This window comes from Tetranychus urticae, chromosome 1, assembly GCF_039701765.1.
Source record: "Tetranychus urticae isolate SD_2017Ah chromosome 1, NJAU_TeUrti_SD_1.0, whole genome shotgun sequence".
Taxonomy (NCBI): domain Eukaryota; kingdom Metazoa; phylum Arthropoda; class Arachnida; order Trombidiformes; family Tetranychidae; genus Tetranychus; species Tetranychus urticae.
The window spans coordinates 15,649,388-15,677,001 of record NC_142958.1 but is presented as its reverse complement, the minus strand read 5'-3'; the positions used below and the strand labels follow the sequence as shown (position 1 = coordinate 15,677,001).

At 30.8% G+C, this 27,614-nt stretch overlaps 2 protein-coding genes across 2 annotated transcripts in view; both read right to left on the bottom strand.

The window, feature by feature from the left end:
• Positions 1 to 27,614, bottom strand: part of rdgA (retinal degeneration A) — a 126,959-nt gene that overhangs the window by 82,593 nt on the left and 16,752 nt on the right. The gene's annotated exons all lie outside the window — the stretch shown is intronic.
• Positions 15,991 to 23,758, bottom strand: LOC149094659 (uncharacterized). The gene is made up of 3 exons (XM_089266292.1): positions 21,455 to 23,758; positions 16,631 to 16,712; positions 15,991 to 16,500 (listed from the first exon to the last, which is right to left on the bottom strand). Exons 1-3 carry the CDS (start codon positions 22,513 to 22,515, stop codon positions 16,453 to 16,455), a joined length of 1,191 nt encoding a protein of 396 aa, XP_089122418.1. The 5' UTR covers positions 22,516 to 23,758; the 3' UTR covers positions 15,991 to 16,452.

The window sequence follows — 27,614 nt, the reverse complement described above, 5'->3', positions numbered from 1 at the left end:
GAACCTACTTTAGTTGAAAAGTTTGTCCAATTTTTTCTTTTCTTGGCTCAACTCGGATGAGACTTAATTTACCCGAATCCTGAGGCGATCAGAATCTTTAATGTTTCTTTTGCACTAATTTTCCAATTAGTTACAATATTGGCATGAAAAGAGACAACCTTTTTTGTTTCCTCACCATTAACCGATTCAGGTACCTTTAATTGAGTTAATTGAAACATCAAAAGAATGTGTTTATCTTCTTAACAAGCAACCATTCAAGTAATTATCCACTTTTCAAATTAATTAGACGCTTCTGTGAATAAGACGAGAGACTAAAGAAAAACATAAAACCAAAATAATTAAAACATCCAATTAAATGGATAATTAAATGCGATGAAACTTCTAAGAAACTTAGTCAAAATTGAATTAGAAAATTTCATTTCTTTCAATTTTCTCCGCCAAAACGAGCATCAATGACTATCAATCGAAGGTAATTTTATCGTTTCTTCAAAATTGCTTTTTAATAAATAACGAAATGAAATTTCGATGCAACAAAGACTCAATCACAAATGGCTCATAAACTTTATCAATAGCATCAATAATAAATGCTCTTCAATAATAATCTTTGAAAGTTATTTACCAATTGTGATAAATCAATAAAACCAATTCAATTATGATTAGCAATAAATAACAAAAGTTATCGTTATTGTGTGTTACCGGCAATGAGAATGTAAATCTGTTTATGAAATGAATTTTCCAAGTGTAAAGAGTTGAATGGAAAGTTGAATAAATTGAACTTTTGCTATTCTTTATAATAATGGCTCAATGATTTAAATTTTACAAATGCAAAGCATTTAATCATTTGATTACCTTTTAATGGTGCAAAAGTTCAAGAGTTAAAGTCGAGAAAAAAAAGCTTTTCAAATTCATTTGATATTGCAATTCGGTTAGAGTGACATTTAATTTCCATGTCAATCAATTTGGAAAAGTTTTGAAAATGAAATGAGGATTGAGATGAGAAAAGGTGAAAAGAAGAAGAAAAAAGTTTGAAGAAGTGAGGAAAAAAAAGACAAATTGATGATTGTAAAGGGTTATTTGATTGCAAGAGTAAATCTGCTTTCATCTGGTCTCATGCAATGAATTGGAAAAACTGGCAATCCAAGAATGACAGGAAAGCTGCTCATCATCCAGGGAATTGCAGAATTACTTAGCTATAATTGTTCATCATTTAAAAGTGTTAACAAGGTGATTAATTGAGATGAAGAGTTGAATGTTGAGATTGGAATAAATGCTTTTTTCCATTTGCTTTCCTCGATATTTTTGGTCATTGATGGCATTTAAATCATGTCGAGACATTAATGGTTTACTGGTAAATTTAAACTCCAACTGAGAGTTGAAAAGGGAAGCAAATTTTGAACATTTTTGCCTTTCATCTCTTTAAGTGAACTTTTTTTCTCAACTTTACAGGCAACTTTTTTTTTCGTTGCCCAAAAACACTAGGAAATGGCAAATATTCAGATCACATAGACAGTAAAGATGATAATGATTATGGTTTTACACAGAGTAATGAGAACATTCATGGACATGATGATAATGTTACAAGTGTAATAGGAAGAAGTAAGTTTGCAAACCAAATGGAAACCATGGTTACTATCAAAGGATTGATACTATGTTGTCATTTGAGAACGATTAGACTTTTGTTGATTGACATAACAGACAAGAATAAACACCGATTCCAACATAACTCTTGTTCATTAGCTTGCAATTGTTTGTCGAAAATTAACTGCTAATGAGAAGGAAAAAATGGTTAATTTGAATCAGATTCAGGACTGGAAAAGTAGCTATTCGCAAGTCTACTTGGAGTCTAGTCTAGGATTGAAACTGACCTTTTCTGTAAACTTTGAGGTTGCAACAAATTGTGCTTTCAATTTTTCAATATAAATATGGAACATTTGTTGATTCTCTGTTGAATCTGCATGGTTTGTTTATTACAAACATGTCTGCTGAAATGATGCCTATTGTCATGAGGCAAGGTTTTCTTTGCTTCTGTATGCTTGGGTGGAAAATGATTTTAAATGTTTGAAGATGAAAAGAAGTAGAGTAAATTTTGCAAATTAATGGCAAAGAAATAGAGAAACATGGAATCATCCATCGTCAGGGAATGCAACTGTTGGAGACATGAATAGAACTTTGCTAAACAGAGTTTTACATGGAGCAACATAGGTAAGCCAAGTGCAAATTTAAAATAAACACAATTGAATATAATATGGTTCATTATTTTTGTAAAGAAAATTGTTGCTCCAATGGAAACGAATGCGAAGAAAGAACCAGAATAAGTAAATGAAAATACAGAAAAAGTAACAGGTTTCAGTTCAGTCATGAATTTTCAAGCTTAGATTTCAGTTTCTCTTTCAATATGTCCATTGTGTTTACAGCAAAATTTATGTTACAGTATTTGCACTGTTAACTTTCAATGATGAGTTAGAATATATTGGTAGATTTTCGCATGCCCGATAGATGTTACAGTTTTAAAATATTCAAATTTAATGAGCAATCAAAAAATGAATTCAATCAAATTCGGAAGCATACTCATGGATGGAGTGCTCTCTGTTCTTGAAAAAATCTTTTTCATTATGCCCACTAACAGAAAGTTCAAAAAATTGATGCTAGATTTGGATGCTTTAACTTGTTTTCCTGATGCTATGAGCTTCAAGAATTTTGCATCTGTGCTATGAGTAGCCATAATGAAAGGATTGTAAATGCGATAATAATTGAGAGTTGGATTTCATCAAATCTTTTAGTAGTTATTCACTGAAACAATAACTTCAGTGTCTATGAAACATTGCGAAACAACTTGTTTCCGAATCATTCAACCGCATTCAATTATTTTATGAATAAATGCAAAACTTTTTGATGAAAATCCTCAAGCAAACCTTGCTAAACCTGAAAAAATGTAATACGTTCAGATGGCTTTAATAGAAATCCATTCTGAATCGATTCCAGTTTCATGATTCTTCTCATTGGTTTCAAATGGCTGATCAATTCAACATATTCACAGCAATTAATGAATTGAAAAAGACGAAATTAAAGTTATATTAATAATATTATGATTAATTTACGGATAGAGGTTCTAATTAATTAGATCGTAGGTAAAATGAAAATTTTCCAGATTCTAAACTCTAAAAGGATACATATAGAGTCAATTGAAACATCCATAAGATTCACAGACAACTGTAAAGAAAATTTTGTATATTCGGATCACGATTTGGTAATCGACGCATCAAGAATTTCACAGTACGCTTCATTGATACTTTGTTCATCAGTACTGACAGTTTATTAATATCGGTTAAAAGTTTTTGACACTCAGCTATCATTCTTTTCCAGAAAAGAAAGACTTTTTACGAGCAAAATCGAAATGAGGAAAAATTTGAGTGGAAAAGTAGGAAAATAAAAAATGAATGTTTTCAGACAGAGTTTAATAACCAAAGGGTTTGGCGTAGAATCTCAATGTTAACATTGAAAGACAAAAGTTTTTCAACGAAACAAAAACCTGTCAAACTTTGAATACGAAAACTTTAAATTGATCATTCAATCAAATCCCAATCAATCAGAGTTTTGGTTAAATGATCGAAATTTGAGTCTATGAGAAACATTTGCGGTTCAAATGAAAAACACGAAAGATGTTTGATTCCAAGCTGTCTAATCGGGTCCAACTCATTGACATTCATATGGACAACTGAATAAAGAGACTGAAGTTTGGATTTCAAGTGTAAAAAAAAGAAAAGTTTCGAACTGGCGATAAACAAGTTACAATGAAATGAAACTTTGATCACGATTATCGGTATAAACTTGTACATGCAAAAAGATATCACTTGAATGGTTGAGGAAAAAGGTTTTATCCATCAAACTGTAAACATTTAATTTGAGTTACTGTTCTGTAATCACGTTAAATGATGCTCAATGAGTGTAAAAAGGGTAAAAGAGTTTTGATGGGTAAAGGAAAAAAAGAAGGAAAAAAACATGAATTACCTTTCGCATCTTATTTTTTCTCCATTCAAGATTAACATTTCTTTTAATTCATCATTTTCTTTGAGACACTAAACAAACAATTTTCACTTCACTATTTACCCTTTTCTCTGGCTCATGTTATCATTTCCTTTTTTGATTACTTTAATACTGTTGTCAAATGGAAGTGTAAAGCAACAAGAAGAAAAAAATCTTTCCATTCAACTTTTCTCTTTCCTCTTGGATCGTAATCATTCTGCATCATTCAACTCCAATGACCATTTTACCCACTTTTCATGCACTGACCATTCACTGGATAACATTAGTCAAGGTATTAACCCTCAGCAAACAGAGAAACTTTGCTTTTCTCATCGCCAAGATAACAACTTGCAACGAATTCAAAAATTTCAACAACTCTGGTAAATACACTCCAGGGAGTGAAAACTCCATTGAGATTTTTGCTCAATCGCTAATTTAAATCTAATAAAAGTCTAAACTCGAGAAAAATGGTAAACTTTTTTTATTCTGCAAATCAATCAATCTTAATGATCTTAAGAAGGGTTGAGTAAAGCTTTTCCTATTTTGCTTTTTCTGTTCATTTTCTGTTTCACCAAATCCATGATTCACACTTTTTCCTTGATTTGTTATGAGAACTGAGTTTGAAACTGACAACTGATTGTAAACTTTTAGATTTCGTTGGAGATTAAATTGAGTGGCACACAAACTGTCACCATGTAATCATTAGATTGGGATTATGTTGTCTTTTTTGTTCCTTCATCATTTAGTTGAGATTAGCTTTTTCTCAAATAAACAATTTCGCACAACAAAAATAAATGTGCAAGTTGAATCATTTTTCAGGTGAGATTCGCTAATTAAAAGAAGTGTGCAAAATTTTTAAAATTAATTGCATGCCGAAGTGCGCATTTGTTCAACCCTCGAGTTTAAAGCAGTGATTATTAGAGACAGTGAATTTAAATTTGTTTTTCTTGTAGTTCTTCATTGTTATTGGAATCTTGTTCCCACTCAAGTTTTGTGTTTTATAACTTTTATTGAAATTACCCTCAAGGCACGTTTACTTTTCTCTGCCAAAGTCAATTGAAATAGTTAATTTGATAAAAATGTCCAACATTAAAATCAACTGTAGCTAAGTTGTAAAATCAAGTCATTTGTCATGTACAAAAATCCATGCCTTTTGTTACCGAGTCACTTGAACAGAATATTTTATGACAAATTTTTGCATTCATTTTTTTCCTTTACACGTCCTGGCTTGTAATTGCATCAAGCTTAGCAGAGTTTACACAAAAGGTTGACATTGGGGACTAACAAGACAACTTGCAAGATGAAACAACTTTTACAACAAAAAGACGTTTAAAAAGTCAGTTTTGTTGATTAAATTTCAGGGAAAAACTGATTCTATTTGGGCAATCAATTTCACGTGACAGTTGCGATAAGATCGCTTTCAAACTTCAAACATTGTGTGCCGCTGTAGAGTAGGATTTCATTTCGTTTTTAGTTCTCATTTTGTGGATGATTTTTTATTAATAATTTGTGTCCTAAAGTTTGATGCCCGAATGTATTGTGTTCAGTGACTGTGACTAGTCTTGAAATATTGAGACTCAAAGTTTTAAGACAAATCACAAAAATCGAGAGAACTGTCGACAAATTGAAACAGTTCACTCCATGATGTGTGATAACAATTTTTATTGACGAATAATAAGTTTCAGCCTTCCAACTCTTGCTGAAAAAGAAAATGGTCGGTTTAACTAAAAATCGAAGTGATCTGCTGTACAGAAACAGAAAACTATATTTTGTCAAATAAGTTCATTTTTCTTGTCGATCATCAAAAGTTACATCAGTGAAATGAGTTGCACGAAAATATCTACTTTAATAACAGAACAGAAAAGTTCATCGAAGTTTCATTTTGTGTTAATACAGATGGATTCTGCAGTTCATGACTTTAGCTCAGTACATGTATTTTAGAGGTCAAAGAAGCTAAACCAGGTCAAAAATAAAATTTTAACGATTATTTGATTAGAACGTGAATTCATGATGAGATTTTGTGAAAGGTTAATGCATAAATAACTCATGCATTTTCAATGTAAATATGAAACAATTTGCTGCAATTTTGATGAAATTAAATGTCAACATGATAATGAATGTCATTGAAAACTCGATAAAGAAATAAAAATGAATTTATCAATAAAATATTTTCGACTCTTTCTTTCTCATTCATGTTATCCACTGAAACTTTCATTATTAGCAAAGAAAGCAAAAAAAGGTTTTTTCTCTTTCTTTTTGTCATCACTATAATGAGCTACTTTGGATTCACAGGTATTATTTTCTCCTTACTTTTCTCTTCTTCTCTTTTTTTCCATGTAAGGATAACCAAGAAAACATGATGAATAATGAAAGAAAGTACAAGAATCATTCTGATTACCTACAGAATTCAATAAGAATAATGTTAAAGAATGATGATAATGTAACTCATGAAAAGGAATAAAGTCGAAAGTGAACAGAAAAAGGAAAAAAAAGTAAAAGCAAATTTCATTCTAATTCCAAAGGTTCGTGTTTATAAGATGGAAATGAATGAGAGAAAAAAAGATTTCTTCAAGGAGAAAATGGAAGCGAAAATGAATGAATAAAAATGAGAGTAAACTTACAATTGACAATTGTTAGCATTTCACTTTTTACTTTTAATTTTCAATTTACAACAATAAGCTATTCAATTGTTTTGCAGGGACGAAAAGAAAAAAAGATGTTCATGATTAACCTTAAAGTTTAATGAGCCAACACGATTAGCTGACGAACAAAAAAATTGCTGATGATGTAAACCTCGACAAACCATTTCAATGCTCATTAGCATGTAACCATGAAAAGAGAAAAAAATTTAGTCTTCTTTTCACTTTATTTTCAGTAAATTATTGTTGCCATAATTCAAATGCAACAGATGAAAATGTGAACAATATTGAGAATAATTCAATTGTCTTTATTCTGATGGAGAAAAGTTGTTTTTCCTTTTTTCTCTCTCTTTCTCTTCAAATAATGAATATTCAATAATGATAATAGTTTTTTCATCAACTGTTATCAAGAAGAAAGGAAATTAAAACTCGATGGAAATTGAATGATTCAATAAAACAAAAGTTTATCAACAGGGAATGTTGAGTCCAATTACGTTAATCATCAAAAGATTCATCAATTATTGAAGGTAAAGGCAACATGATGTTGATGGAAAAAGATAATAGTTTCAATTGTAAGACGAAAAATCAATCTTTCTCATCATTTACTTCTTGGTTGCCCATCATTATCATCCAGTGATTAAGTTTTTTTTACTTTTTCTTCATTTTCTGATGAAACATCGTTAATAGCATTACTTGGTTATCATTTTGCTTGGAGCATTTTGTCTCGAAACTTGTCGCTCAGGTTGAGAGAGAAAAGGTCAATTATGAAATTCAATCGAGCAAAAGTTTGCCAAGTTTTCATCTCGATTGACAATTTTTTCAATTAAAAATGAAACTTGAATAAAGCAAGAAAGTAAATTAAATAAGTCAGTAAACTCTGTGGATAAAAATAGGCAAATGAAAATATTCATTATAAGTTTCATTTTGAAATTACATTTTTACATCTTATTTGTGTTTTCAAAATTATTTTTTTCTCATCCAAAACTCTGTTCAACATTTATTAACGTTTAATACAAGGTTTTATGAAAAAAGAAATGAAAAATACTTTAGTTACGTTGGAAAACAAATACCTGAAAAATCATTAAAAAAGTTTTTGCTTTTTTTGTTTTTTTTCTCCTCATTTGCAACGAAAAATATTCTTAAAAAAGTTGATAGCAAATTAAAAGGTAAAAGGTAATGTTGACTAGTAGAGTTGAAATTATCTCATCAGAAGGAAGAAAAAAATGGCAAAAGTTTACTTTGAAAAAGATAAACGTTGGAAGCCTTTTGCTCAGGAAAGGCGAAAAAAAGGTTGTTACATTGAAATTGATGAACATAAGTAATGAACTTTAGACAGATTATACTCTTCAAGTAAAGTTATGATTCAGATCACAGTGATGCTACTTGCACTGTACGTGTCTTAATTCCTAGTGATAAGGTAAGGATAAGAATGTGAATGGAAAAAAGAAAAGGAGAAGAAAAAAAATGAAGACGATGATAAAGATGAGGGAAAAAGGTGCAGTCTAAATACATAAGATGGTGAAGAAGAGGAGAAAAAAGTTAACCAAAATAATGTAGACCAAAAGTTATTTATCATCATTTGCTATTATTAATACTTTGCTTGTTACATTTTGTTTACTTTTCTTCATTTGTTACCTTCATCAAGACTCATCTTTCGCCTTCATCTTCAATCATATCTTACAATGGATTAGATTACATCGACACTTTGCTATTGAACAGAGTCACGAAAACAATGTTGAGCGAAAAATGCAAAACCGAGTCGAGCTAAAGGTTAACCTTTCTTGGATTCGCTTACCGTCAGTTTACAGCACTTCAACTCGTCAATCTTTTATTTTATTATTCCTCCAAGAATTGATTGACATTCAAAGGCAGACGATTCTCATCATTAAATGCTCATTTTTACCTTTTAACCAAATTGTGGTGTGAATACAATTTGCTCTAATTTTACGAAAAACTCTATTTGATGAAACAATTGAAACATGAAAACGAAACTTTCTTATAGCTCTTTGCTCTTGCCAGTTCATGCATGAACTCGAATAGAATCCGCCTTATCTATTGAAGGAGAAACATCACGTAACTTGACCTGGTACAAAAGATGCTTCAATATTTTTTTCTGTCGCTATTCTGAAACTCATTCATTATCAATTCTTCTTAATCTTAACTTTTTCTAAAAGTTTCCTTTTCTTGTTGCAATGTTCGTTGCAAAATGTCACGCAAAAGGTAAACGAAAAAAAAATGATAGAAAAAACTGTCTGAGTATTTGATCTGAATATTTTGAAGCAAATTTTCCAATCAATCTAATGATGAATACAAAATTGATTGACATTTTCATTCCAATATTGCGAGTCTTGCGTTTATGAAAAAGTATTTAATGAAAGTGAATAGAAATCGAAAGTAAATTTATTCAATTAACTCATCTGATTGATACGATTTTTCGGCTTAATCACTCATCAGCTTTTTGTTGCATTTTTTGTGTTCTTTTGTTGTTCATGATCTGACGGGTTGACAGAAAAATTTGATTGATTCTAAGCAATAAATGAATCAATTGATGTAATGGACAAACTTTCGTTTGGAATAAGAAATAAACCAAAAAAAGTTAATTACTAGCAAAAGCATATGCACATTGAAATCGCATTAAACTCTACTTTCCTCGAAACTCAAAAATCCAAAGAATATTAGTTCGACCAATTTTTCTCAAAACTCTGATTGAATGTTAATGGAACGAAAATTTTCACCTAAAAATCCATTGAAAGGTAAAGTAATGCAAATTGATAGAAATTGTTTCTAATTTAAAGAGCATTTCTATTCAGTGTCCAGCATAGTTTCACCTGTTCTTGGATGAAACATTTTTTTCTTTTGAATTTTTGTTCCATCGAAAGGTTGCCGAAATGTTTAACCTGAAAATTATTCAATTGAATCAACAAATGGAATCAAAAAAGAAAAGAAAATGTCTTTTCACTTTCTTTAAATTTTGTAGAGAAAATGATTGACCGAAAATGGGATGAATCCAGAACTTAAGCAAAATGAAAAAAACTCGGAATGAATAAGTGACCGAATTTCCAGGTAAAATGTGATATTGAAATTGATTTACTTTAACATTTCATGTTATCCCATTTTTTATTCCTTATTTCATCATTTTGTTTCTTCTTATTCTTCTGTGTTTTTTTTGTCCAACATTTCATTTTCTCATCAACATTTTAACAGCCAATGTTGAAATGAAATATTGATTGAAGGTGATAAAGAAAGCTTACGAATGATTGGAAAGTTTAAAAAACATTTTCAAATTTTCTTCAACTTTCATCCCAATCGAACAGATGAAATGAAAATAAAAGTTAATCTAACTGGAGATAAATATTTTTCTCCTTACCTTATGGCTCATCATTCAATATTTATACAGTTCAATTTGTCTCAATTTATCCGTTCAACTTGATTGGAAACAAAAGGTAAACTAATTGAAAGTTCAATATTGAAAAAGCAAATGGCAAAACTCAGCATTTATTAATATTTTTCGTATTTCAATTCATTCCATCTCAGCACTTTATCTGTAAACTCATTTTACAACTCAATGGAACAATCGATTTTTCCCCGAAATTCGTCTGAATATTCCATGAATTATTACTAATAGTGATTGATGAAGAAAAGTTGAATTCTGTGATTTGAAAAGGTCAAGAAAATGTTGAAATGGAAAGAATTGTTTCAGTCAATCGGACTGATGAGCAATTTGAATCGGTTCAAGATTGAAGGGAAAATTCATTTTCTAATCATTCTTCATTAAGGTCACAGCCTAGAATGAAAATGCAATTGCATGAGCCAAAGTTTGGGTGTAAACTTTTTTCCAACAAAAATCTTTTCCTTTTCTTATCATAATGTAAATATGAATCTGGAAAAGCATTTGTGTGAATGTCAAAGAAGCATGAAGAAACAATGATTATTGACTGTTTGGACAAATCAACTCTTGAAAGTTGCAGCAATCAATGGTTTAGCCTCAAGTACTCAGTAATTTTCGTCATTCCCAATCAAGTCCAGAATTTTGCTCTCAATTATCTTTTCTACCTTCTTTGCTCTGCTGCTCTCAGCGTTATCATTTTTGCTATCTGTCAACTCATTTATGAATACCTTTTCCAGAATCTTTTCCAATTGTAACTTTGACATTACGTAAACAAAATAAATGAATAGACAAATGTTTGCATCAAAAAGTCTTCTAATGAACCTTTTCGTTAAAGTTTCACATGCAAAAGAAAAGAACAAAAGAGATTTACTTGGAAATCCCAATTATTCAATATTACCATAAGTACTCCAAGTACATTAATCAGCTTAAAGACAGCCAATTTACATTGTACTCGACGAAATGGAGAATCTCAGTTTTCGACTCAACTCAATTTTTCGAACAAAATATTACTTTTTTCTTCTTCAAAAAGTGAACAATCAACTTTTGATCATTTTAAAATTCTCGAGGCTTTTCCCTTTTTTTATTCAAGAATTTATCGAAAAATTAATTCTTCATTTTGACCAAATATTGAAAGGAAAAGTTTATCAAAACTTGTAAAGATTATCAAACTATTGAAATGTTGCAGAAAATTCATGACACCAGGGAGATGAATTTTTATCAACAGTTGAGGCGAAAAGAAATGATAAGAAATGAAAACAAAGAAGAATTATTATCGTCTTGTTCATCTTTTGAGCAACGATTTTTCTTGTTGCTTTCTTCTTGTAAACCAAGATTTCGTTGAAAGTAAAAGATGAAAATATAAGAGTTGAAATTGATTACAAATGCAAATGTGATATGAATCTGACATGTTTTGAAATGCTCGTGATGCGGTTCAGAATAGAGTGAAAAGATTTGGTGATAAAGAAGAGATGAAAGTGATGTTTTGCTTCAATTTTTTTCTCTTCGTCTACTTATTCTGAAAGAAAAATAAATAAACATTGAAACAGCAGGATCATCATGAGTGAAAATGAAAGCAAGCGAGAAAACAACATAAATAAAGAAAAGAAGGAATGAAAACAGGGAATGAAAGAGAAGAAAATTTTTCTCCATCTTTTTCTCTTTCTTCTGACGAAACAAACATTTAACAGACTACAAGTCACTGGGAATAGATATTTGAATGTACAATGAACCAAACAATAATCAATGTTATTTGTATCAATTGTACTATCACGCATTTGATATGACAAAAGTTACACCAGGAAAAGGGATTGATTGATAAAGAATGGGAAAAAGAATGAGTTTCCAAGAAAAATATATTGAAGGTAACGAATATCGGAAAATCAATAAGAATCATTAAAAGGTAAGATGATGATGAGAAAAGGTAAGAGTTGAAATATGATGAATAAGATATTCAAGGAAAAGGAAAAGAGTTTCAAGATGGATTCTTTCGTTGCATGGAAAGAGTTGAAAATGTTTCGATAAACTTTTGTTGAAATTGAGTCGCAACTCAACATGATGAAACTAATTTTTCTTTCCTAATAACCTTTTCATCTGTGCAACATTAGTGAATCAGTGTTGCATTAAACCAAGAAAAGGTTGTGCCGATGGGAAAATCAAGAGGATCAAGAAGGAAAAAAACAGGACGATGAAGAGTAAAATGCAAAGAAGAGAAAAGGTAAATTCCAAAAAAAATCAGATTTTTTCTTCTTCTTGTTCGTCTCGATTGATAAATAATATTTAACCAATTTTCACCTTGAATGGCTACAAGATTCCATCATTTTTTACCTCAAATTTTTTCCTCTCTTATCACTGTTTCCTCTCATCCACAGTTCATCTTCACTAATCATGGAGACGATTATGTTGATGATAATGATGATGACAAAAGAGGAAAAGTGAGAAGAGAAAAAAATCTTTACCTAAGCTCAATTGATTCTTGGCAATATCATCGTGTGATTAGGTGACATACACATTCACTGAGAAGGGAAAGAGTCTAAAGCTCAGGTTAACTGAAAGCTGTAAGCTGCATCATCAGGCAGCAAATTTGACCTTCCATTAGCTACATCACCTGAAACTCTTGTGCAAATGATTTTCAATCAATAAAACTGAATAAACAGTGTAATGAGAAAAAAACTCTTTTTTTCTCTCTTCTTCTATTAAACTAATCAATGTTACTCATTACTCACCAACAGAACTTTCTTGAGGCATCTCACTTCATCGAGTTGTTTATTCCTGTTTTGTAACCATAACAAGTTACTAGCATTTTCAATCATTGCCACACTTAGTTTTATGAGATTAAACTTTAAACTTTTACTGATGAGTTTTGATGTTTTTTTTTATCAACTAAATTATCGGAAATGGACTGAATAGTTTGATTAATGAGAGTGAGATGGACTCTCAATTAGATATTTACTTTGATGAAAATTGAAAGAATTTTAAAAGTATCATTTCATTTGTTTCTTGACTGAGCAAAAAATATGGATCCACAATTTTAATGGCAACAGGGAACAATAAGGAAACAATAATGGCGAAAGCTTAAAAGGAAAAATGAAAAACAAAATGATTCATCGGAAACAGGAAATTATTATCATAGTGTTCATTACATGAGCTATAAAAAGAGAGATTGCAAGTTGAAACAGAACAGAAGAGATTTCTATTCGCCAAGAATCGAAAGGTAAGAAATTTTAGATGAACAATTTTCCGTTTCCGATATTCGATGTCAACCAACCAATGGAAAACAAAAGCAACAATTTATCTGAAATGATAAACCTTGAGGTAACAATAGAATTTCAAGCAAACAAACGATAATGCTCATGAAACTGATACTTTAAAGTAAACTCTTTGTTTCTTTTCATTTCATCATTTGCCAATAAAATCTTCGGACAATAAAAAAAACTGAACCAATGCATCAAACTGTTAGCAAAGAATCAGAAAAGATGAAAAGTTTTCCATTTTAATTCGCCAATCAAGCGACTAGATTTCAATAACGACTCCATGACAACGATTGTTCCGAATTTGGTGCATTTGGTATTGAAAGGTGATAAAGTCATTAGTTGATCGATCATTGATCTTAAGCGGGTTGGTCGTTCTTAGTCATTGGAATTCACCATTTTGAAAAAAATTCTTGTTACCATTTTCTTCTCATGTGAAAGAACAGGTTTTAATAAAGTTGGAGCTTCCAAAAGTTAGTCAAGTAATCTACTTTACTCTTTTTACTCAAAAGAATCATTTGCATCTCGTAAGTTACTTTTCAGTTTGGTGAAAAAAATGTTTGCATTGTGATACTTTATGAGAGCAATGAAATTTTCATTTAAATTAGATTACTCTAGAATTGTATTATAAATGTAACATTTTCCAGTCTACCTTACATTCAATTCACTCGCATTTCCATCATTAAAAGCATTACCTTCATTTTACAAACATTTTTAATCATGATCATTCCTTACCTGATGCAAAATACTATCTAATTAACGAGGATTTTACAATTTCAACCAGTTTACGTTCATTAACTTTAGGGTAAAGCGAAATAGGTGGTGATAATCATTTAAATAATTTAGTCACAAGTAAAGAAGATGAAATTTAAAAGAATACAAATCAGACCAAATAAGCTGAATTAGGTTAAACTCTTCATCCTTTTCCATTTCTAATTTACTTTTACTGAACAAATCACATTTTCTCCTTATTGTTTCATTGGACCAGAATTTTCATTAAAGTGGAAATTAAATTTTCTCCAACAAGAATGGTAATTGTATCGAAAGACAAAAAATAGATGAGTTTCAACTGGGCTACTTGAAATTGTCGCAACCGAAATGTTCTTTGAAACAACAGAAAGAAATGATGAGCAAAGATAAGTTAAATAATTGTTTTGTAGATAAGAGTTGATTGAGAGCTTAGCATTGTAACATCACGCAAGTTTGACAGGTAAACTGAATTTATCGGTAAAGATTCAAGTTTTATCTTTTGAAAAGGCAACAATTTTCGATTAAATGACATTGATTGGTTCACACTGTAACTGATAATCAGTTTGACACTAATGGTATCATGTTGAATGTTGACTTGTTTTATCACTACATTCAATGTTTACCGTTGTAATTCATTGTCGAGTTCACTCGACAAAAAAAGAGGTAAAATAATCAAGATAATAGAATATCTTCTCAAGATTCAACTCTAATGATAAATTAATCAAATGACCTTTCATGTCTTCTGTTGGATAACCAATTTAAAGTGATAGATGAATGTAGATAAAATAATTTCAGCCAAACTCGAATCACAACAAACGCTAATAAAATTAAAACTTGCTGATGCTTTAGCTTTCATTGAATATAAAAAGTTTCAACATCGCTTGAAAGTAATAGTTGAAATGGTGAAAAGTGAATGAAAAAAGCAAAAATCACTTGCAAGTCGATGCAACCTTTATGACATTAAATGCAAATAGAAAAGTAAAGTTTCATTAAACTTGAAAGTTTTCAGTTTATTCAAACATTTATCATGACAAACAAAGTAATACTCAACCCATGAAAAGAAACATAAATTGCTGGTTCAAGTTGATGTAATCTTTTCCATTTATCGCTTCAACTTGGACAGGTAAAATGGAGAAAAGTCGACCTTTGGAAGAAATGAAATTTCAATCCCATGAAAGGTGAAACTTTTTGCACCACGTTTCCATCAACATTCAATTTCATTGAATTCATCACGTCAACTTGTCTCTTGATTTGACTTTTATTTACCTTTCATCGAATTTCTTTTTCCGTTTATTAAAACATTGAAAATCGAAGTAAAAAGATGAAGAAAAAGATCGACGATAATGAAGAGGAAATGATCGTTGAAGAGGTTTACTCAAAACTCGATCATTAGTAAAGAACGAGAAAAATTGCGTTTCGTTGGAAAATAAAAGTTGCTCGTTAGAGTAAAAAGTAAATTAAAAAGAGTGAGAAAAAAGTCGATAAAGTTTCATTGATTTCCATCAATGGCCAATGCTTGACCCAGGCACACTTTATCATCCTCATTAGAGCATCTTTACTTGTCGTTTCAAACTTTTTTTATCATCAATTCAAACACTTTTTTTCTCGCCTGACTTTTCATCTTGCAATTTCATTTTGCTCATTTGTTCGTCACATTTTTAGTTCAAACATTGAAAGGTCGTTTAATCTCTTTCTCAGTCTCTGACAGATGAACTTTAATTTGTTTTTTGTTGCGAGTTTATGTGCACATTGAAACTGAAATGGTTTCAATTGAATCAAGATAGTTGAAGATATTTGATGGAAGAAGCAAAAAGTCTTTTTTTTCCTACTGAACTGGTGACATTAAATTTTCACCTTGAACGAAATTGTTATTTTGTTCTTTGCTCAGTTTTCTCAACAAAACTCCCACCTTAGATGCAGTAAAAGCAACACCTCGAATAGGGAGAAAAAGCTTTCATCTTTTTGCTATCATGGAGAGTTGCTTCAATATCATGTATCGAACACAAAATTATAAGTAAAAATGAAAATTTAATGCTCAACTAAACCATCTGAATCAATACTTTGCCAACAAGGTAAACATTGAATACAAGTTCAATCATTCAAGTTAGAAATTTGAAACTTTTCCCTTCTCTAAACTCCATAAAATGCTCAAAATTTGGTCAACATTAAATATTCATGGAACCAATCAGAATCTCTAGTGGAATTTTCATTCGAATTTTTCCATCTTTTCGTTAGAAAATTTCGAACGATTTTTCCACATTATTTCGAAGTTCTGCTCAAAAAACCTTTATTCTCTTTTCCCATTTCTATTTGCATTTTGCTCTTCATTCCTGCAATATGACACTTTGTCACGGGATTTTGATTTAATGTCCATTTATGTTCGATTTCTTTTACTTCCGGTTTCCTATTTCATCGCTTTATCAGTCATTACATGATGAAAGTGAAATGAAAGCTATTAGTGAAGAAAATGAGGAAAGGAGAAAAATCAATGTTCAATATTGAAGAGTTTTCAATGGAAAGGGTTTGAAGATTGTTGTCCAGAATGAATATGAAATGTTAAATTCATTGGAAAATATATTTACATTTTTTGCTTTCTTTCTTCCTTCAAGTTGAAACTTGCCATTTCGTGAATCATTGAAATTAAGGTCAATGGATTTTGCTAAACTGTTTGACATGTCCAATAGAGAAGAGTGAGAGAGAGCAAGAAAATAATGATGAAAAAATTGTTCAATTTCGTTTTTTGCCATTTCTTTTCTTTTCTCTTTCCACGTTATTCAGTCATGAGATTCATTGAAAGAGATTTACATGGTTTAGCAGAAAAAAATTGCGTTGAAAAGAGTCAAGTGTATGGTAAAGAAAAGAGAATAAAAAAGAATTGAAAATTGGCTATTTTCATATTCTCTTCTTTTCTCATGGCTTGTCTTTTCATTTTGCATAACTGGTACAATAATGGCAATGATAATATTTTCACTCCTTTCTTTCACCTTCATCTTTTTAGATTACTTGACAATAACATATTCATTGTGTGTCGTACATTTGATTCAATTTCAGGTAATAAAGGGAAATGATGAAAAAAAAGACTGAAAGTAAAAGTAGTTAAATGAGCGAATGTAAACCAAGAGAAAATAAAGGAAAGCTAAAAGTTAACATTTGGAAGAAAAATTCTGATGAAAAGAGTTTGATTCAAGAGAAGGAAAAAAAACCAGAACAAGATAAATAGAGTAAAGGTTTGAGTGGAAAAGTTTCTGATGAGAAAAGATTAGAGAACAAAAGATCGAATAGGAAGTGACATTGAATTGGTTGACAATGACGACAGTAGAGAGCGATTTGCAAAAATTGCAATCAGAATGAGATAAGAAATGAAAGGTGAACAGAAAAGAGAAAAAAAGAAGAAATTGAGTAAAAAAGAAAACTAAGGTCAAGAATAAACTGAAATGGAAAAAAGTGGTTAACAGGCAAATGAACAAGTGATGCTGAAATTAAAGTTGCTCACATTAACTGGTTAATCTTAAGTAGCAAAGGGTAAGAAAAGGTAATCAAGAAATTGTTGGTAAACTGGTAAAGTTGGAGAAAAAAGATGTTCAAAGATAAGTGTAAATATTAGATAATAGATGATGGATAGAGTAATAATGATGATAACATTCTGTAAAGTCTAGAACAAGTTGAACAGGGAATGATAATATTAACTGGGAATAATCTTGAACGTTAATCTGTTGAAGAGAAACAAGAATGATGAGAAAATGCTTGAAAACAATGAAAAGAAAAGCTAAATCGAAATGTAATATCGATAAGAGTTGAATGGTTAGAAACTTGAAATTACAACTTGAATTTTGAGCATTTTCGTAGGATTGGTCAAGAGATTGGATGAGTTCAAGTTTCGATTAATTTTTTACTCGAAATGTTGCTCGAAATTCATTGGCATTTGGACTTTTCGAGAATTAAATTATTCTTTTGAAGTAATTACTGTCGATTCAATCGACATTTTTATTACGTTTCAAAATTATGTTTCGTGAAAATATGGAAAAGAGGAAAATGAAAATTGCTATTCTGAGGTTGACTTTACCTTTTATCTTTATCTCTTTTCGCATTTTCTGTTGGTTAAAAGGAGTTCAAATCTTGTTATTATTACCTGATAATGATGGTAATGATAGAGTTTGCATTATTAATTAAAGGAATTATTTGGGTAAACAAAATGAGGTGAAAATTTGGAGACAAAGGATTGTCGAGAAAATAATCGAAAACTCATTTTGCTCTTCATTTTCTATTCTGAATATTCTATCACAAAATTGCGAGTTTTTTCCATTTTTTCTTCTTCTTTTTCTCATTCCACTTAGACTCGAATGATGAATGAACTTATTTAGCAAGCAGATTGAGAGGAAACTTTGCTTTCTTTTTCGCTTTCAACATGCAATGAACTAAAGAAGATGATGAACTCTAAATTCTGGCTAATATTCATTGTTTAAAAGCAAGTTTGATGATTAGTCATTCTTACGGTATTACTCTATCTTGATGACATTAATTAAATATCAAGTCAACACGAATGTTACATTATTAAACTTGAAAAATAGTCGAGTGAAGAGAATGCAAAATGTTACATCGGCTTCGAATGCAAAGCCAATAATTGAGTTTTGCTAATAAAATTGATGCAAAATTGTTCGACTTTGCTTTTCCACAGAAAATTCAATTTTTAATCATCGAATCAACGAAGTAGAGTTCTGGAATCGTTCAACATTTTCTAATCACAATTTTGTACAAAAACACTTGAAAAGACAATGGAATTTTTTCCTCTTTTCAAACTCTTTTCAAATTTATTTAGACTGAGTTTTGCATGCTAATACATTTGATGAATTTGTGGTTTACTTTGAACAGATAATATTAGTTATCATGAAAATGACAAAACTCTTGTTCTCTGTTTTTTAATATCCCAATGAACATAAAAATTTTTTTGAGTAACCGTTTAATTCATTTTTACTGAAAAATTTTGGGAAATTTTTGTGGAAGCAATATTTACTTCTTTTTTATCATTTAAAACAAATAATTCACATAATTGTGAATCATTAAAATTTTTAGTAAATTTTGGTTAAAAAACTACTTACAAATCATCGAATTCAGAGAATCTCCGTATTTTAAATAAGAATCTTTAATTCAAGAATCAAAAATTCGAGATTCGAGCAATTAATCATGTGGAAAGTTTATCTGAATAGAAAAGCTAGAATCATAGAGACTTGCAGCAGAATCAACCACTGGAGATTCATAAAGACTTAACCACTTGCAATTTCATTCAGAACTTTAATTATTGTAGACTTCATTGATAGCTACAATAATCTTAGTTCTCTCTTTGTAGCCGAGTGGTTTAGAGGACAGTACAGTGCCATGTAGGTCCTGGGTTCAAAACCCGATAAAATCAGGTAAATTTAATGTTGATGACGTCACTACATCTTTGATGATTCTTGACCTTAAGAATCTCAAATGTGGAATCTTAAATTTTTCATACGACTTGAGAGTCTTATAAAATTCTTTAGAATCACAGAAAAAAACTTAATATAAATTGAATCGAATTTTACTCAAAAAGTAGTGTTTACTCAAATAAGAGTAAATTGTCCACTACGGAACGTTTTTCGACTCTTTTTTGAGTAAACAGTGTTCATTGGGATCAATAGCTTTATTTAACAGTGAACAAGGAACACTTGAGATTTTGGTTGATGGTTTAACAATGATTATTCAAAGTATGTTATATTGGGTTAAAAGGAAAGAAATGATTTGGTGAAATTTCATTACACAAATGAAACGGTTAAAGTGAAGGGAATGAAAAATTGTAAAGAAATTTGTCTCAATGGTAAATTGATTAGAAACATGGGATTTGAAAAGAAACTTTGGGAAATTATCTGAGTGTTTTAAGATTTGAAAAGAGATGATGATACAAGATGGAGAGGAAAATAAATTCAATAAACTTATTCATCTAATGAAATTCTTTTTCTTTCGTTTTCCGCTAAACCCTTTCAACTGTTTTCGTTGCAACGAACAAGATTCACCAAAGACTGTGAAAATAATGAGATTTCAAGAAGGACAAGGTAAGGCAGTTATTTTTATCAATTAAAGGTGCCAAGTAAGAGAAGGCAACTTTTCCATGTTGAGGCAAAAAGGTAAGATTGAATGAAAGTTGGATGAGGAAAGGAAAGAAATTGATGGATGGAAAAGACGAGAATTACATGATGATGATGAGGTGAAAGAAGATGCTTAGAGTTGAGAATGATAATAATGATGGTGAGAACATGATGGAATTGGCATTGCTTTTTTGCTAATAAACATTGGGATTACGAAGGAAAAAGCTTAGGAATTAGTATCAGTTAAAAATAAAAAGGTAAACCTTCAGGTTAGTATTTTGCTTGGTAAAGCTTTTTTCCCTCTTAATCTTGTTTTCTTGTATTCAAACTTGTGTTAACCGTCACCATCTAGTTGGACACTAATTGGTCAGTTAATTCCAATCTTTTCACTTTATATAATTTGACAAAGTCAAGTGATCAAAACAAATCAAAATTTTGAATTAGCTTGTTAAGAGGTTTAATGAATGACAAAAGAGATTAGCCAAATCTTGCCATTTCTTCTGTAAATCGTGGCTCAAGAAATGACAAACAACTGAAAAATGTCATGATGGTCAGTTTGGAGAATAAAGAAGAAAATATTGAAATTTGATTAAAAGTCGGTATCCAATGCCTTGATTCACTTCAATAAAAGCATCAGTGAAATATCGAACGATAATTTTGTCAAAAGAATTTCGAAAAGCTGACATTCCGTGAAATCATTGGACCAAGTTGATTTCATTGCTGGTTGCAATAGAATTTAGAATTTTCATTTATTTTGATCCTTTAAAGACGAAACTCATTGCATTTAAAAATTTTTACTTTACCTGAATATCAGATTATTAAATGCGTCTTGCTCTCTGAATTCATTGTTGAAATGACAAGAGCTTATGAATTTCATTTGTTTTTACTCAGAAATTGAAAGGTTCAAAATGTTTCTTTTTTCTTATGTAAATTAGTGAAATGTTGACATTTGTTTTACCTTGAAGTGTGAAACAATTTACTAAACCTTTGATGTCTTTTGATTCTCTATCAAAAGTGTAATAAAAAATGACTTTGATTATTTTACTACTGGTTCTGTGTAGCATTGAAATTGAGATAACAATTGACGAGTTTGAATAGTATTGATGATTAATTGAGCGATAAGGAGCAAGTTGTAAAATGAATTACGTTACTCTTTGATTACGTTTAATGAGCAATTATCAAGGTTTGATGAATGTTGACTCGAGTCAATTTGGTTAGATTGTGATAAACCAAATACACACTGGTTGTACTTTGGTTGTTGTGTGAAGTTAAATGTGAATAAAAAGTAAAAGTGAAACTCACTGAGTTATGATTGGCTGTTCTTTTTCAGTTGGTACAACAATGTATGGTCCATCAGGTCCGACTGGCAGCGCAACATCAATTGATCTTGATCTTTGCGCTTTAACTGGTGGAAGCTCACAAATGCCAATCTCGGGTTGTTGAGGAACTTGAAGGTATGATGAATCAACAGAAGCTGATCGACCCGATTTGGTTCGAATAGGAACTTCAAGTGAAATGAAAGTTAATCCCGAGTCTTCTTCTTCCGTCGGTTTCTCAACCTCCGGAGCTAAACTGAGAATCACAGTTGGTAATCCTTCAATGCACTCACTGGTTGCATCCTCATCTTCTGGTTCTCCCGTGCTTGATGTACGGACACGTGGTGAAGTAGATTCATTGTCACTCTCTTCTCCATCAGAAGAGGCTGAATTGGCGCTTGATATGGGTGGTGATACTGCAGCCCTTTTAGCCAGTTCATAGGCATGTTGACAATGGAAACAGTCACGTTCATGGATTAGACTTGAAGAGCTTGAAGTAGCCGTTTTACGAACCAACATGCGCCACTTGGGAAGCTCTAGAAAAATAAAGGCTCTATGATAGGTTCGTCTTGAATTTGCTTTCGAAGCCGCCTCAGCACGAACTGCAGCAGCAGCAGCTGAATCAAAAGACCTTGAACGACCCGATTTCGATGGACTGTTCAACAGTGAGGCAGGGTCAGTGGCAACAGCCAAACTTGCTTCAACTCGGTTCATCAAAGGTGCCAGACTGTCATCAGATTCTGGCGTTGCTGCAGCACTATTGTCTTTGCTTCCATTGTTACTGTTGTTATTGCTATTATCTGAATCTTTGCATATCAATCGAGTTCCAACATCAAATTGGTCCATTGATGTTGGTGGCACAAGTAAATTTAAACTCGGTTTTGCAAAAGTAAATGCACTTGCACCACTCGTCTCTCCTCCATCGGTACTGCCAAAAATAGTCTTGGTAGATCCAGGGGAAGAAGGTGAGTTTTTGGTTGAATCTTTGGGTGATGAATCCTGCTGGTCTTTTGGTCGACGAGAAAAACTTTCTCTAAATCTTTGCATGGTAGTTGGTTAAAGTGGTGACAATTATGGTAATTGAAAAGTCGACTAAAAGAGTAATGACATTTGCAATATTGTGTGTGAAGAACAAGGTTGAAAATGAAAAATGATAACAACTTGAAACAACCTTTTTCTCCTTCTTCTTCTACTTCTACTAAAGATAATTACTTATGATAATAAATGTTGTTGTTTATGGTGATTCTGATGACAGCAATGATAACCAAATAATAGATTATGATGATTGCTCTTGTCTGCGACATGAACACTGATAACACAAAGGAAAAGTACACTTTTCAAGGATCAATTACTCCTCTTTGATTTCATTCAAATTGTGGTTTTCATTTCACAATCAAAAGGTTGCTCAAAACTTATTGCTTTACATTGCATCATGGATCGTTGAGGTTTGTAAATGATGAAAAAAAAAGATGATGTCGATCAATTTTTCTTGCACATGTTTGAAATGCTTGGAGAAAACTTTTTCCAAAACAAATTCTTTTTCCATTTACACTTGCTATTGCATCCAGTCAAAGACTTATCATGATTGTATCCAATGTGATAAACAAAAGGCTCAGCAAAAGTAAACCTTGTAAAGCGTAAAAGAAGCAACTAAATCCATCTTTGAATCAAATTGTTGCAAGGCTATCAACTTTTCAATTGACTTGAGGTTAACCACAAATTCATTTTTAATCACAATTGATGAAATTTAATGAAATTCCATGTTGATGTTTTGCAAATCAATTATTGATATTGTTCAGCAAAGATGAAGCCGATATGATTTGAATCATTTTCTTTGATAAACAAAAGTAGAAAAACCTTGGATGTGAAATTGATTTTTGTATCTCTGGTTTGCACAATCAACAATATTATTTTACTAAAAGTTTCATTTCTATTTTAAACTTGTTCATTTAATATCACATGCAATGGAAAAGAGAGATGACAAAATGTTTTTTCTTTCTGTTACATTGTTTAGCTAATTGAACTGATGAACTTTTGAAGATTACTTGAACACACAAGATTCAGATAGAGCACGATATCGTTGAACAGTTCAACTGATCAACTGTCCCAGGATGTTGAATAGAGGAACTTTTTTTTTGACTATCTTCTGATAATTCAGGTTCACTTTGCTCCCTCATGTTTCTCCTTAGCTTTACTTGAACTCCTTTTTTGCCCTGTCTCAGTGGTCTGCCTTTCGATCTCTTCTTTCTTTCTTTCTCTCTGTCTCTCTCTCTCTCTATTTCAGGTAAGAATTGCAGGAGGCAATGAGTTGCGAGTGAGAAGGAAACTTTATCGAACAGAAAGGAGGAAAGGGAGTTGAGAAGAGAAAACAGAGTCTGTCATAGTCACTCACTATCTTCTCTTACTATCCAACGTAGACACTCTCATATGGAGTGATGCTCAGCATTGAGGAGCGCGTTTAGTTGGAAAGTAAAAAATAATGAGAGTAAAATGAGTCCATTGAAAAACAGAGTTACATGCTACTATTTAGCCCAGATGATGCCATCTCGTGAATGAGAATGATGACAATCATGAAAATTCGAAAAACAAAAAGTCAATGATTAATAGGAGAATGCTCCATGCTACTATTGCCGTTTTGGCGCTTTCTATCGTAATTTCCTCGCACTCAACCGGTCTATAAATTTTTTGACATAAATGTTGGCCTAAGATTTTAAAAAGCAAAACTCAAACCCATGAAAATCTTATTAAAACGCTAAAAAAGACAGAAAAAAGAAAGTATTGTAAAACTTATAATAGAAAAATTACACATTAATATTATTTTATTTATTGCAGCATGTACCTATGATATGGTATTACTTGCGTGTACCTTAATAAGTTTTTTCAGACTACTTTATGATTTAGCATTCTTAAACCTCAAAACACAAGGCACACATTAGTTATTTAGTAATTAATTAGTTCCAACCAACTACTCGGTATCAATCATCATCTATATTTTACTCTTTTTTATTTAAATTTCTCTGGCACACATTGTAAGACCTACTTATTTTCGACTGCCCACGCGAAAATTAACCATAACAGACATTTCTATGATTATTAATTCATTGTATTTCTAATATATGACAATAGTAATTATGATTTAGTAAATTTCATAAATATATTCAATCCTTCAAAACAATAAAATGTAAGGAAAATTTGTATTCAATATTTACAAACCCTGGATACCTGGATATCTTATAATTTTTATAACGATATTATTTTAACAAGCAGCATTATCTTGGTTACCTAATCTGTTTATTACTCAACGAATTTCTGTTATATTCTATAACCAGTGATGATATTAATTACAATATGTGCTTTAAGAACTTTATTGGATGTGTACTGAATTTCACCTAAAACTTACTTTCCAAGTCAATATTTTAGCTGGGGTTGCACGAATTAACATTGAAAGTTTTGTTAAATAAAATAATCATACAGATAAAATAATGCTGAAATTTTATATCAAACAACTTACACCCATCCGATATACTATTGCCATCTATGTTCTTTGAAAGAAACTTATATATTGATTTCCTCATGATCCAATAGTATTGAGTTAAATTGTTTCAAACGCAAGTTTTTAGATGCTATGACTATCATAAATAATTGACGTCTAATTGTTCTTTTTTTCTCTTATCCATTATTATTTTAAGCAAGATGCAATATGAACTAGAAAAAAACTTCCATTTCAATAATAGCTATAATCAATGTTTACAATCATGTAAATTATTATGTCACGATTCTTGTACCGCTAACTGAAAAAAATAAGTATATAAACGTCAATTATTTCAATTATTGAGTCCTTAAAATTAATAATATCTGGGTTCAAGTTCACTATAGGTATGTATTGCCGATTGTCTGCTATGAAACGTCTAGAAACAGAAATGAGTCTCGCCAAGAATACGAAATTTTTATATGCAATCTACAAGCTATTTATTCTTAATTGAATTAAAGCCTCAACGCTAATCAAAGTTCTGATGAAACATGATCAAACTTCAAACCTTCAAAAGAAACAAAACAGTGGGAAATGATAAAAAACAAACAGGCATGAGGGAATCAAAGTCAATAAGGTTGGCAAGAAGTTTCATTTAATTGTCAAATTAGCAAACATGTATCAAGAGTGTTGAAGAATGAAAAAATTGAAATTGATGATAATTGAAGCAAACATGAGAATTTATTGTAAAAAATTATTTTTCCCCGTCTTTTGATTAATTGTTTTTAATGAAGGCTTGATTTATTTAACAATCAACCAAGAGCATAAAATCATTCACAAAAAATGAAAAAGTAACCGAAAGTTTAGTAACCTTGAATTGTTAACGACTTTCCTTTTTTGCTCCATAAAAAGTATTCCATTATCTTTAGGTATTTTGATGTTTCATGTTAATAATTCAAATTGAATATAATATCATCATTTATCCGTTTAGATGTAAATGATGTCCTGGCAACATCGGATAAAGAACAGGAAGAAGACAAAAAGAGGAGCAAAAAGTTTTACCTTCATTGAGAAGAAAGAGAAGAATAAAAGTTTTCTTGATGCTTTCAACATTAATGGTTAACAGAGCAACATTATCATCTTCATCTTGAATTCATCTTTTCTACTTCTCAATATATCGAGTTCTATTTTCCTTATCCATCACCATCATCATCGTTATCAACATTATATTGTATAATATTTATCGACCAAAGAATAATGATGATACTGATGGTTTTCTGTAAACTTTTTTTTGTCTTTATTTTCCATCTTCATCTTGGCTCTGATTCCAACCAAAACACCGAAGATATTGAAAATGAGCAAACAAGAAGAGACTGAAAAAAACTTTCTTTCCTTTACTCATGTAATAAAATGTAGCTTATGATGATATTATCGTGTAACATTTTATAATAATATCGTGTTTGAATTGGATTGATAAAAAAGAAGATGAAATGAAGAATAAAAAAGATGTAAACCTGCAAATGGTAAGTTGAACTTGAAGAGGTGAAGAAAAAAAACTAAGAGTTAAGTATTACAATAAATTTGGAGTGAAGAAAGAGTAATCTGTGAGAGAACGAAATGTTCGTTAAAGATGATGATAAATAAGATGGAGTAGAAGAAAGTAAAGAAGAACTTGCTAATAGCATGAAATCAAAGTTGTAAACCAAAATTCTCAAGAGCATCGTTAAAAATAGCAGTGAAACTGGAAACATGAAACGTTGAAAGAAAAGGAGAGTAAAAAAAAGTCCAACAAGAATGGAACTGAAAGCGTGAAAGAAAAGGTAAAAATGAACAAAAAATGAGTAAAGATGAGTAAAAATTGTAAAGTCCGAGAAGTTTGTTGAAAGGAGTAAAAAAAGAAACTTGAGTCATGAAACGAATTTTTTTCGTCGAACAAAAGAAAAGTTTCCAAATTGAATGTAAATGTTTCAATTTATATGCAATTAATGTTGTAATTGAGAGATTACCCTTATCAAATTATAGTTTACAACTTGATATCATTTTTTCCATTTTCTTTGCTCAACGAATTTCGATTATAATTTCATTTATCATCCCTACTGGGAGTCACATTTATTCATCATTTTCTTTCTACCAATTAATTCTCTATCAGCTATTTACGCATTTTGATTGTCACCTTTGAATGGATTTTTTTTCTCTTCTTTTCTCTGATTTTCTCACTTAACGCCTTCTCATTTCAACAAAAGATTTATATAATAAATTGTTATTATTTGACAATTGAAGTCAATGCTTTGACATTTTTTTCTCACTTCCATCAATACTTTGGTTTACTCGTTTATTATTAAATTGTGGTCGCTAACTTGATTACTTTTACGCTTTAATATAACAAAAGGCTTAGTAGGCACATGATTGATTAATGGTCACTCTTTCTTGACTCTAGTTTTGCTCTTTAAATCTTCAATCACCACTTCTTTTTTGGGTTTTGTCTGATTTTTCATTTCGAATCTTGTTCTTTTTTTACAATCGATTTTATCTCGACCAGCATGAATAACGACGTGCCAACAGGTTTACAGACTTGATATCAGCTTCTATTGTAAAGGCAAGAAGTGACAGCAACATGCTGAGTAAAACACCAAACACTCAATAATTGAATAAAATTGATTTTTTTGTCGACTTTCTT